This window comes from Danio aesculapii, chromosome 8, assembly GCF_903798145.1.
Source record: "Danio aesculapii chromosome 8, fDanAes4.1, whole genome shotgun sequence".
Lineage (NCBI taxonomy): Eukaryota > Metazoa > Chordata > Actinopteri > Cypriniformes > Danionidae > Danio > Danio aesculapii.
Window position 1 is genome coordinate 26,918,933 of NC_079442.1, and position 14,183 is coordinate 26,933,115.

At 34.3% G+C, this 14,183-nt stretch overlaps 1 protein-coding gene across 4 annotated transcripts in view; it reads left to right on the forward strand.

The window, feature by feature from the left end:
• The window catches only part of kazna (kazrin, periplakin interacting protein a), an 84,915-nt gene that overhangs the window by 57,230 nt on the left and 13,502 nt on the right, over window positions 1–14,183 (forward strand). For all 4 annotated transcript variants that reach the window (XM_056463511.1, XM_056463510.1, XM_056463512.1 and 1 more), the window contains 4 exons: window positions 4,761–4,844; window positions 6,500–6,674; window positions 7,856–8,040; window positions 11,556–11,679. In XM_056463511.1, coding sequence (XP_056319486.1) covers window positions 4,761–4,844; window positions 6,500–6,674; window positions 7,856–8,040; window positions 11,556–11,679 — 568 coding nt within the window. The remainder of the gene's footprint in view (window positions 1–4,760; window positions 4,845–6,499; window positions 6,675–7,855; window positions 8,041–11,555; window positions 11,680–14,183) is intronic.

A 14,183-nucleotide genomic window follows, 5' to 3' on the forward strand; every position in this document is an offset into this window, starting at 1 on the left:
GGTTACGATTATCATGCCTTCAATTCGATAACTCGGTGCATTAAATTTTGTCCTTTAATACAAACACTCAGATATATAAACTGTACCTTTAAACAACACGAGCATTTATAGCAAATAATATAAACAAATATAAATATCCCGCTAGCTTTCTTTTCTGATTGATGTCTACCAAGTTCTCTTACACCTCTTTGATTGGTCACATGCTCAACAAAAAGGGCTGCGATTGGCTCTTGCACGCTGCGCTCTACACAGATGAGTGACACTGATAAGCGGCAGCGGCGATCACAGCTGATCCATGATAGACACTGTGGAGAAAACTCGCAGGCACGCGCTCGTGTCTGTGTCCAGAAGTATCGCTGTAAAACAGCCGTAAGGAGAGGAAAAAAGTCTCGCCAGCAGTTTAAATTGGCCACAGTGAGAGAGAGAGAGAGAAATAGAGTTTACTTTCATTCTCTCAATCGCAGTGAAATAGGGGCTTCTGCTGTAAGTGAAAGACTGATTCAGCAAACACACACGCAGTGAAATTGTGCGTTTTTAAGTAGTTGGAGTGTTGTAAATACTCGTGCTCGCCTCCCTCACCATAGTAAGCTACAGTGACATAGCGCATATGAGATAAATGACGTCCGTACACAATAACTGATTATGATTATTACTGAACTGATACCGATGCTACCGGTGCTCAGAAGAAACAATTAATTTTGACACCCCTATAATAGTATTATATGACCTGAAAATGAAATATTTTTCAAATATATGTACAGTATATGATTTTAAAAAATTATTTATCACAAAAAAGTTACGTTTGCTTGAGGTGGTTTTAGGGTGCTTTCACACTAGCACTGGGTTTGTTTTACGTCAGAGTTTGGTACATTTAGCTAGTGTGAATGCTGTCTTCTGAGGTGCACACTGAAAGAGGTGATCTGAGGTACGGTTTGCGTGCACTCTGGTTCGGTTCACGGAACCGCCAACCAGGGGCGGACTGGCCAAAGGGAGCACATTTTTCCCGGTGGCCTGACGCTCTATCTAGCCTGCCACCGTGATTATGGCCTGCCGTGCACTTTGGCCTGACCTTCAATAACTTTTCCCGGTTGAAAATGCTGTCCCAGTCCACCCCTGCTGCCAACTGTACAACAAACTATTGTTTTTATAACGTTCATTCACATGTGTGTGTCTGTGTATCATGTACTGTACCTTGGTGACAAGCGGGGCCGAGCCAGGGAAAACACAGTGATAATGTCTGCTTGTCTCCTCTAAAACAAGCTTCTGCAGACATCACATTATGTTCTGAACATTTATAATATTTTTGCGGCAAATGGACATGAGTCGCTTTCTGTACGTCCAAAACCAGACGATTCAGTAAAAGCAGAACGACTGCGATGTGCGGATGTCTCCATTTTGACACTTTGCTTTCGTGGCCGTCACTTAGCAACAGCTGTACACACAGCAGCAGCTCGTTTCGGGGTTCAGGAGGAAAAAAGAAGGTATGAACATAAACCAGCCGAGAAGGTGGCAAAGGGGGACAATCGAACTTGGGTTCGGTCCAGGCAATTGAAGTGTGAAAGCACCCTCAGACTTTTTACGAAAACGTTTATATGAATAATTGTAGATGGAAATGCATTTGTCATATATAGGAAAATTTCAGCTGATATGATCGCCTGTTACCGCTGATGATGTAATTCAGGCCTGGGCGAGTGATCAAATGTGTTTTCCATGTTCAGTCGTAGGTAACTAACAAGCTATGCAAAATCATGTTCAAAATTGAAATGGATTTAATCAAATGGCCGATGTTTGTGTCATCAGTTCTCAGTGAACTTTGCAGTAAGCACTTCATGTGAAATTGCCACACAACATAAAACGTTTTTACTCCAAACTTAATTAATAACTCAAGCGAAATGTTTAAAATCAAGCTTTCTGTTAGATGATTCCATAGTCGTGTGACTGTTTGTCAAGCAGAATCAATGAAAATGGTCAAATCATCTGTTAATAGCTATTGACTATATTCTGCAATCCGAAAGTGCACTCGTTTTTGCGTTTTGTTTTAGAATTTCGTTTCAGTTGATTATGGGAGAAATGACTAGAAATAATAAACGTCAAAAAACGGTCAAACTACTTTCTCTACAAGCAAGTGTGTTCATGACTAAACAAGTTGAATAATACAATAAAAAAAACATCAGTTTGAAACCTCAAGAAGCTTAACAAGCTGTTTTTAATCTCTAAAAATCAATTGAAGTGGATGAAACCGGAAGTCTCAAGCTAAAAATATTCCAATGGCTGGGCCTGCTCTTACATCAAGAGTTAGGTCAATGGACCCTTTTCACAAAACTGTTATAACACGTTTAACGGTCATTATAATCCTAAATCCCTTTTTTTTAATGTAGGAATATTTATATACATTTATTTATGTTTTATATCATCTTTGCGTCAAAGTACAAGCGAATTACCACTTATGCGAGGTGTTTCTAATTCAGCATCTATGGGCTGAGAGTAAATTTGACGTTATTCTCTCCTTTGGCTGCTGTTATCAGTTTCACACATTTTTTTTTCTGACAGTCTTGATAACACCATTATGGAGTTTTTCCTTTATTATTTCAGCAAATAGGATTTTAAAACAAATTATTTGTTGTTTTCTCCGAGTCACTGCACTCCAAGTTTACCCAGCTATGACGCCTTCCGCTACCGAGTGACCCGGAATTGTCAAAAAGGTCTATCCACTTGTTAAGTCGTGATGTAAAGTATACTGTTTTTGGGTCCAAGCCGCTACTCATTTGAACTGAGAAAATATTTGTTTATGGGCACTTTTTAGTCATATCTAGACCCACACAAAATCTGCGCATGCAGAAATTCGCAGATTTCTAAACATTTTAAGCCCGTTTATTTATTGACTTGTGTAAATGTGTGAAACTTTATATTTATTGCATTTTTAAATTATTTCAGTAATATTATTGACTAATATGAAAATGTTCATATGATTTATTTATAATACAGTCTGTAAAGTTATATTTTCTGTCTTTTAGTAGATATATATTAAATGAGAGACTTGCTTTGTTTACCAAATGAAGTGGATCTAATTGGATTTACATTGTAAACATTAAATATAAGTTAAAAGGCTATTATTTTTTTATTTCATATATTAAGTTTTTAGTTATGATACTGTGGAAAAAAGGAATTTATTTTTATTACTTTTGTGTCTTTATTTTTTATTAGGAAAATGTTTTGACTAACAACAGATTAATCAATCTTTTTCTATTGTATGATGCCATATATTGACCAGGCATACTTCTTCTTTTTTTACTGTGCATACTTTTTAGAAGGAACTGCTGACAAGAGGGAAATAGCAGAATACGAATAAATATAGTGCGGGGACTCTTTTTCCAAACTGCTGTCTAAAACGAAGTCTAGACATGTCACAAGGAGCATGATGCTTGTAGAAGTTGTGAAATATATTAAAGATGCACTTAATTATTCAGTTCTGGTATATAGAGAAGGGTTACAGAAAGAGGAAGTATGTCTGGGGGCAACACTCACAGGACTGCAGAATGACTGATAAGTGACGTTACACAAACTCCGCCTGTTAATATCAGTTGTGTATATATATGCTGGAGTCAGGGAAATGTATTTTAGTTGCGAATCTCTTGAATGTAATTCTTGCATTGGGGTAACATAACCCAGAGCTTTGTCATCGAATTATTCATTTGGATCTAATAAATTACTAATATTTTTGGCATTGAAGAAAACCCTCTCCAGACCTTTTCTTATTGAACATGCATGGAATTGGCTTGATATTCCAACAATACTCCTAAAATCGTTCCACATAAATCCGCAGATTTTCTACAAAATTCTCTGCAGAAATAGCAAAAAATGTCAGCAGATTCTGTCTGGCCATAGTCATATCACACATTAAGGTGAATTTTATATAAAATCAGGGCGTACACAACAGTCTCTGGACTTGCTGCATCTCAGACACCGATATTTGGCTCTTTCTGGCCATCTGATATTAGGCATGGATATAACGTATATTGCGATCAGGATTTTTAAAAGTATTACAACGATTTGTAAACGTTTATTAATACCGTTTGTTGAGTCTCCTCACATAGTTTGATATGGTGCTTGGAGCTAGAAGCCACTTTGCGCGACGTCACACTTAACAAGCATATAGGGATTCTCTGGATTTCTTCTTCATGGGGTTTTAAAGTTTCTGTGTAAGACCTCTGGCTTTGGATATTTACTACTGATCACAGAAATGTACCTTCCCTGACAAGATGTGCATGACAATCACAGCTCTTCTTAGTCACTTTTTATTTAGATTAATAACCCAGCCCTAGTGTAATTCCACTTCCTCAATTACTAGGCTACCAATACCACCGTTACCATTCTAATATCTTGATGAAAATGCATCTAATTCACATTGTTTGTAATTGGGGATTGTTTGTGATTTGTTTTATCATTTATCAGCTGAAATCATTTGTTCTGAAAGTGATTCCAACTGTAATATTTCTCTGCATAGTTATTGCTATGGTGTGAAATCTACAAACACATTGATTTTTAGAATGAAACCTTTGATGCTATCTTCATCATTATCATCCTTTTTGTGAATGGCCCTTTTGGGTTACCTACTTCGTCAGCTGAATGGGTTTATAAACATTTGACATTTGATAAATATGTGTTTTATGCTATCTGTCACAAAAGTAGCTGAAAAAACTTGAGAGTTGGGCAGTGTGTGTGTATGTGTGCTGTTGTTTATGTGTGTGTTTCTTTAACAGATGAGTAGCTTTATGGCTCAGAAACTAGAGAGTCGCGTGTTTGTTCGATCTCCTGAAAGACCAGCCTCACCTAAAACAGTGTCGGTAAGATCAGCCAGGCCTGTCAATCAATCCCAGCTCTCTCTGTGATTGGTCTGCTGTGTTGACCCACCCTCTGATGTGTGCACAATTTATGCAATGTGATTGTTTTGAGAAATTGAAAAAAGCATGTGTCATTGTGCCAGTGTGGAGTGTGTTTGTCTTTCTCTCTGCATGTTAGTTTTTTCAGTGTTTAGGAGTTTGGGAAGCATCCTAACCCTGTGATGATGGAGATCTTGGTGGTGGTGGTGGTGTTTTTCTTTTTGGCTTGTTGTTTGGCATGACTGTGGTGTGAAGTGATTTTGAACCAGGCCCAGAATGGAATCTGCACAGTTTGTGTTTTCTGCACGGGTCGAGGGAGAGGAAAATGCTGAAATTTGCAGAGTAGAAATCAGAATGGTAAAATGTATTTTAAGAGAGAACTCTGCCTTTTTGTTTGCTGAAAGATTTTATTACATTACTCTCTTTCTTTTAGTTTAGCTGGAATAAAAGCAGTTTTTGCATAATTTTTAAATATTTGTTTTGGTCAATATTTTTAGCCCCCTTAAGTTTTTTTTATTGGATGCAGAACAAACCACTGTTGTCTAATGACTAGCCTAATTAATCTACATTGCCTTGTTAACCAAATTAACCAAGTTATGCCTTTAAATTGCATTTAAAGCTGAATAATATTAGTAAATAACTAGATAAATATTATCTACTGTCATCCTTAGTTATTAAAGCTATTATTTTTAAAACTCCTCTCTCCATTAAACATCACTTGGAAAATATTTGAAAAACAATTAATATTTCACTGGGTTATTTCACTATTTTAATATAACTGTATATACAGTTGAAGTCAGAATTATTAGCATTCCTGAATTGTTAGCCCCCCTGTATATTATTTTTTAAGGCGATTTTTTTCAACACATTTCTAAACATAATAGTTTTAATAACTCATTTCTAATAACTGATTTATTTATCTTTGTCTTGATAACAGTAAATAATATTTCACTAGATATTTTTCAAGACACTTCTATACAGCTTTAAGTCCAATTTAAAGCTTAACTAGGTTAATTAGGTTAACTAGACAGGTTTGGGTAATTAAGCAAGTTATTGTATAACGATGGTTTGTTCTGTAGACTATCGCAAAAAAATGTACTTAAAGGGTCTAATAATTTTGACCTTAAAATTAAAAACTGCTTTTATTCTAGCCAAAATAAAACAAGTAAGACTTTCTCTCAAAGAAAAAATATTATCAGACATACTGTGAAAATTTCCTTGCTCTGTTAAACATCATTGGGGAAATATTTAAAGAAGAAAAAAAATTCAAAAGGGGGCTAATAATTCTGACTTCAACTGTATGCATGTTCATTTATTCCGATCCATTTTTTTCAGCAGCCAAAAAACAGAGAAAATAAAAATAACCACGTGATGTAAAATGTTGATAGCAGTTGATATAATCCGACATATGTAGTGTTTGAGCAGAACTGAGCGAGTGCAGATTCTGTGTGGGCCTGTGGTGATTAAGTTTAACTTTAGCTCCAGACTGCCACTACGGTGAGCAGTTATTGTAGGCAGCGCCACACGTTCCCTTTCACACATTTTACTCTTGTTTACAACACACTGTCTCTGGACGAGGAAGCGGACCTGATTGAATTAAATCTGTCTGTGTGTTTCAGGCAAAACAGTCTTTGGCTACTCTCACTAAAGATGTTCCTAAGCGCCACTCACTGGCCATGCCCACGGAGACTGTCGTCAACGGCAACCAGGAGTGGGCGATGCATGCAGAGCTTCCTCTGACTGCTGCCATACGACAGAGTCAACAGAACCTCTACCACTCCATGGACAGACAGGGTACACACACATTTTACACACAAATCATGACCTGCCTGCGTCTGAAAGATTCTTCTGTTAAATCAGTTCCTTTCAGCTTTCTAATTCTTAACACATGAAATTGCAGGCAAAAAATACACTTCAAGTTTGAGATTGTGTGCTTTTTGGGGGGATTTTTTTGTCTAATGTAAAGATCAAAATACAGTGTTTATTTTGTTAGTGTTTATTTTGTCGCACTACATCAGTTTGGGTTTGTAGATTTCAATTACAATACATATTATTTAAGGCTGTTTTCTCAAATATTAGTTCATTATGCGCTGAGCCATAAATCTCCACTTCAGAAGCACTTGCATAAACCACTTCACAATTTTATTTGTATCTATATTTTGAAGGTTTTTAAAGAGGAATGTGTTTTTACATAATATGCCTAATTATATGCAATATTTTATTTAGTAAAATAAATAAATAAATAAATACAAATAAATAAATACATAAATAAGGTTTATTTCAGAATTATGAAGTGATATAAAGACATATAAATAAATAAAAATTAATTTAAATAAATTAAAATAAATAAAATAAAATAAATAAATAAGCAATAAAATAAATAAATAAATAAATAATAAAATAAAATAAATAGATAAATAATAAAATAAATAAGTAAATAAATATATAAGAAAAATAAATAAATAATATAAACAATTAAATACAAAAATGAATAAATAAATAAGAAAAATAAATAAATAAATAAATAAAACGAAATAAAATAAATAAACAATAAAATAAATAAACAATAAAATAAATACATCATAAGATAAATATGTAAATAAATATATAAGGAAAATAAATAAATAAAATAAACAAGTAAATAAATAAATTAATAAATAAATAATCAAAATAAATAAATAATAAAAATGAATAATAAAAATAAATAAATAAATAAATAAAAAGGTTTATTTCAGAATTATGTAATATAAAGACATTCCTAAGTTCCCATAGGATATATATTTAAAAAAAAAAATAATAATAATTTTGAATCTGACCTTATTCAATGTTTAGATTTTTGTGTTAGAAATGTGCAATCAACCAATTTGCAATTCTTAATGAAAACAATGAACTGTGGAAATTGGCTAATCACTATTAGTGGAATATTTAACTAAATCTTTTTGTGTTTTCTGGTTGTATTTGTGTGTGTGTGTTAGTCCTGAAAGCATCACCGTGTGTGTGTGACGGTGATGGAATCAGCATGATGTCATCAGCCGCGGCCAGAATCAGTCCGTGTCACTCGAAACAAGCATCTGTGATGTCAGACGCTTCAGTGATGGAGGGAGAAAGATCCTCAACACCGTCAGATTCACCTCGACATAGAACACACTCCCTCTGCAATGTAAGACACACACACACACACACACACGCATGCTGTGGCATTTTTGCATTGCAAAACAAATACACAAACGGACTAATGTGTACAGTGGCTTGGTACTGTCCACCTGATTCCCAAACCTATTTCCAAAACAAGATTTGCATGTGGATTTACATTCTTCATTTAGCCAACTTTTACCCAGAATAACTAAAAAATAATAACTAATAATGTGTTGTAATTCAAGACAACCGTACTCAGAAATATTCATAGCTTTGTTAATTGGCTAATTTGTGGAAGACATTGTTGACTTGTTGTTTTAATTGTAATATTACAGTAAACTTCTGTAAAATATAATATTTTTATTTTATAGTTTGTAGTATTACAAATATTTTTTCATGATTTATTATTAGTAGTAACAACAGTAAAAGTATCAGCAGCAACAATAGCAGCAGCAGCAGCAGTAGTAATAATTATCAGTTTAATTTGTGATTTAATAATTATTTAAAATTATATTATTCTTTTTTTGTTATATGATATTATTATAATACTAACATATAATTATTTTGTATTATTATTATTGCTGTAGTTATTAAAATTGCAACCGTGACAACGTGAAAAGAACACACAGCACCATACTCTAATCCTTGCACTTTAAAGGGTAATGAAACCCCCCTCTTTCGGTTCAAGTCTACCTCAGAATTTTTTCAAAAAATGCTTCATTATGGGCCTGGAGTGCTGTGAGCAGAGGGAGGAGTGGGCATGGCCAGCAGAGCAGGGGTCAAAAAGGGGAGCAAACAACTATCAGTTGGCTCACAAAATGGAACACAAACCATGAGGAGACTCATGATTTTATAGTTTACAAAGTTAAATTACAAAGAAATAAACAGCAATTAATTTAATGCCCTGCTACATGTTATTTGTAATTTCATATACACATAACCACTATTTGTTACATCATCATAAAGATAATCATGTTTAAATAAACACTATAAATGAGGAAGACTTCTCTCTTCCTTAATCCCAGGTCTGAATACAGACACAGTGGAGCAGTGCAGCAGGTCTCTTGCCCTATTTATTTTAACCATTAGCCCTGCTGGTAATCTGGAGAATTTTAAACATGTGCGAACACAGCAGCACAGATGGGTGATGTGTCTGAATTGTAACAAACTCAACTGATAAAGACGAAGTCCGCCACTCTCCAATTCTTGAACAGCTCCCCCAACAAAAAGGCTTGCTGCTTGCTGTAGACCAACAGTATTGCTGTATCAGCCCTGACAGCATCGCAAGGAAAAACATGCAACAAACTCCGTGGATCATGAAAACAAACACATACGACACGTGCCATGAGCAGACGTGGTCTCACCCAATCATTGGGACTCACAGCTTGGCAGGTCTGCCTTGCCTTCGGAAAGCACATGCAGTCATGAATAATTAAGAAGCAGGGTCTTCTCATAGGATAAGAAAACTTTGCTAGGAATAATAATGAGAAACGACGCATCATCACTTCACTTTCGTGCTACATCACTGATTTTGATCCCGCCCCAAAAATTATTTTAAACCCAGAAGATGAAATTAGCTGACAAAACCTCCAAATTATCCATTTTTCTCCACTATTAAAGCTGACAGGTGCTGACGTTGTCTTAAATGATGCTCAACACACACAAATCTGTTATAATAAAAAAAGTACTCCAGGGTGTCCTGAACCTTTAAAGGTGCAGCATGTTGGATTGACACCTAGAGGTTGAACTAGGTATTGCAGTCCAAATTCAAAATATCAGTGAGTGTTTTTTTCAATCAGCCACTCCTAAGTCGACTCAATTCACATGCAGGTCGCCAGATTAATGACACAAACAGGAGCGAGCATGTCTGATGATCAAGCCTTAAAGCTGCTCAGCTAATATTTACAGTTGTATTATTAGCTAATTTGTAAATTTTTAGCCACATTTGCGTACATTAAGGTAGAATTCATGACAGAAATGAACTACTCTGTGTTTTCCAACAAGGTAACCCGGAATGCCAAAATATAAGTTGATAAAATAGCAGTGGGTGTTAGACCAAAACAAAGACAGACATCCCAACACAGAACACACTTTCAAAGGAGAATAACCGACTTTTGCATTGTTTTTCAGATGAACACTTGTTCACTTAGTATGTTTTCTACACTACACGTCTCTTGCATTTGATTGTAATTAATTTTATCTTTGTTTACATATACAAGTGTAGATTTTGTGTGTTGGTTGAATTTGTAAAGCACTTTGGTCAACATTTGTTGTTTTCAAATGCGCTATATTTATAAACCAAACAAACAAACAAACAAAATGCTTTTCCTATTTGTTTCTAGTATAAATATCTAAAAATACATCAATCTAAAAGCATTTTCTAGACAAGCAAATAATATTGTCTTGTTTTCAGAAATTATATGTCAAAATTAACTGAGTTTTTCCCTAAATCAATCAAAAAAATCTGCTCATGGGGTAAGCAAAATAATCTAGTTTTCACTTCGAAATTAACAATTTCTGTGAATATCTGCAAACATATTAAGGTAATTTTACACTTTACTAGAGTCTAAAATAAAATATCTTCAAATATATTAAGGTCATTTTATACTTTAGAAGAGTCTAAAACTAAATAAAATGTAAACATTAGGGTATTTTTATGCTTTAGAAGTCTAAAACGAAATATCTGCAAACATATTAAGGTAATTTTATGCTTTAGAACAGTGTTTCCCAACCCTGTTCCTGAAGGCACACCAACAGTACACATTTTCAACCTCTCCCTAATCAAACACACCTGAATCATCTCATCATAACACCAGAAAAGACTCCAACACCTGAAGTTAATGGGTCAGAAAAGGGAGACATCCAAAATATGTACTGTTGGTGTGCCTCCAGGAACAGGGTTGGGAAACACTGCTTTAGAAGAGTCTAGAGATAAATAAAATGTAAACATTAGGGAATTTTATGCTTTAGAAGTCTAAAACGAAATATCTGCAAACATATTAAGGTCATTTTATACTTTAGAAGAGTCTAAAACTAAATAAAATTCAAACATTAGGGTGTTTTTATGCTTTAGAAGTCTAAAACGAAATATCTTCAAACATATTAAGGTCATTTTATACTTTAGAAGAGTCTAAAACTAAATAAAATTCAAACATTAGGGTGTTTTTATGCTTTAGAATCTAAAACGAAATATATGCAAACATATTAAGGTCATTTTATACTTTAGAAGAGTCTAAAACTAAATAAAATGTAAACATTAGGGTATTTTTATGCTTTAGAAGTCTAAAACGAAATATCTGCAAACATATATTGGTAATTTTATTCTTTAAAAGAGTCAAGCCTACATGAAGCACCTTTTAAATGATAAATCTGGAGTGTTGCTGTTACACTTCAGCTGCTATTGTAGCGTGAGATTGAGACATTGTGACAGCCTTGGTTGTGCACTGAGCCGCGATACAAAATAACTTTCGCCTGCTCATTTCTGATGTATCACCTTTACTTCCTATTGCTCATTATTTCTGTCTCTGTCCCCGTCTGCAGTCCCTAGAGGACCTGGAGGAGCAGAGGCGCAGGAAGAAGAAAGAGCGCATGGGCCTGGGCTCTCTGTCCCGGGTGTTCGGCCGAGGGAAGCAGAGAAAGTCCATGGACCCCACTCTATTTGATGGTACAAACGCACCCGACTACTATATAGAGGAGGATGCAGACTGGTGACGTCGCTGAGTGCCCCTACACTCTTGTTTCAGTGTGTGTGTGTGAATGTGTGTGTCACTAATCTTTATGAGCACAAGCTGACTGTACAGTGTTTCCAAACTGTGCCGCAGTTGATCCAGAGGAAGAGCGTGTGTGTTTTTGTGTGTGTGTGTGTGTGTGTTCATTTTTTACCCACTTTAGCATCTCACTGAAAACTTGAAGGACTGCTGAATGTGTAAATACTAGTCATTGTGCACTCAGTGCTTGTAAATGTTTCCAGATGCCTTTTATATCATCTAACGCTCATTGTGTCTGGCTGTTTTTAAAAACATATTGATGGAGCTCTCCTGTAGGATGCCAGCAGGACCCTCAGTGTGTGTGTGTGTGAAATTATAAGGAATGTGTGCCATTTCACACTGTGATCAAAACAATGTATGTTTCTTTAAGCACAAACTGAAGCTTCTTCTGATGTTTTGGACATTTGGTGTCGTGGTGTGACTCGTAGTGAGCAGTGACTCCACCAGTGCTCGTCCCACAGGAGAGTTTATGATCACCGTTACACACACTAACTCTGACTACTGCCTTCACTGCAACACTAACCCACCAGAGGCAAAACCCAGATACAAATCACAGATCAGTGCTTATACAAAGGGTAGTTCATGGACCAATGGAAATTGGCTGTTTATATACTCATCCTCAGGCATTCAATATGTTGGTGACATTTTATTACAGAAGAATATTACAAAAGATTTTTAGCTGCAGCTGTGGTCATTTGTTATTTATATAATGGCAAGTAAAAAAAAATAAAAAAAAAAAAAAAAAATATATATATATATATATATATATATATATATATATATATATATATATATATATATATATATATATATACTGTAGCTATGCAATAAAATGAATGATAATTCTCAATTTGTCTGCATTTACAATTTATTTACAAATTTGAAATACAAAATAATTTAGAAAAAATAATAATTTAATAATAATAATAATAATAGTTAAATAATAAAATGTCAACAATGCTTCAGTACTAATTTTCAGTCTTCACAAATGAAAACGTGTTATTCTGACCAAATTAAAAATAAAACAAGATCTGTAGGACACTATTTTAGTCTGAAATCTGGAAGAAATGTTCTCAAAATTTTATAGAATAAAACAAATATTAAAATTTCATCACTCCCATACCTAATAAATCCAGTAAGTCCAGAGAAACTGAGAGTATATGTATAATGTAGATGTATATGTATGCATGTATGTATGTATGTATGTATGTATATTCTTATTCTTATTATTCTTATTATTAGGATTTACAATTTATTATTATGTATTCTTGAAATGTCATTTCAGTTTTATTATGTAAGCCACTGATGACATTCCCAGTTAAAAATTTGAAATGCAAAATGTTAATTTAGAAATAATAATAAAAAATGTATAATATTAATAAAAATAATAATTAAATAATAAAACGGGAACAATGCTTCACTATTTGGAGGAATAACCCTAATTTTCGGTCTAAACAAATGAAAATGTGTTATTCTGACCAAATGAAATAGATCTGTAGGACACTATTTTAGTCTGAAATCTGAAAGAAATGTTCTCAGACCTTTATAGAATAAAACAAATATTAAAATTTAATTCACTCCCATACCTAATAAATCCAGTAAGTCCAGAGAAACTGATAAGATATATATTTCATTATTATCATCATTATTGATTACATTTTCTCCATAGCAGTACAGGCAAAACAAAATGTATACATGTTGCTCCTGATGATACCTGGAGGACTTCAGTGCAAGAAACTCAACAATAGTTACAGCACTATTGCATTTAATAATCCTTAATAATGTTGTAAACGGTGTACATATAACTTTAGTGTTGCCTGTAATTTTTTTTTTTTGACTCTCGAAGTGCTGTCAGCTAAAACTATGTATATATAACATTAACTTTCTACTGAAATAAATTAGTCACACGCATCTTAGTTGACCTGGGGGTGAATAAATCAACAGCAAAGTTTCATTGTTGAACTAACCCTTAAATAAAGCAGGGTACGACACAGAGCTCCACTGTAGTTTCCCATGCTGCTTTTTGCGAGTGGGGACCGAATTACCTTTAATCTACAGGGCCTTTCATCGTTGAACTTGGTAATTATAGTCTCTTTTATTTTTTTCTGAAATCAATGCTAGCTATCATTCAGTGGCAGACTCTAACCATTGTGTACATTTCAATATTGCACTGACACGAAATGAAGAAATAAACGCGTTTTCCAGAGCATGTAGTGTGTTCTTCGTCAGCTGGAGATGGAAGATATTGTGTTGGCTCGAGCTGGTGCTGAATAGCATGGAACTCTAAATGGCATGGAAATGAAAAATGGTAATAAGTTATATAACTACAGACTATTTTGAAATAAAATGAGAAACACTGAACAGCGTGTGGCTGAGTTCTTCGCTCTTTGTAATTGTGTTT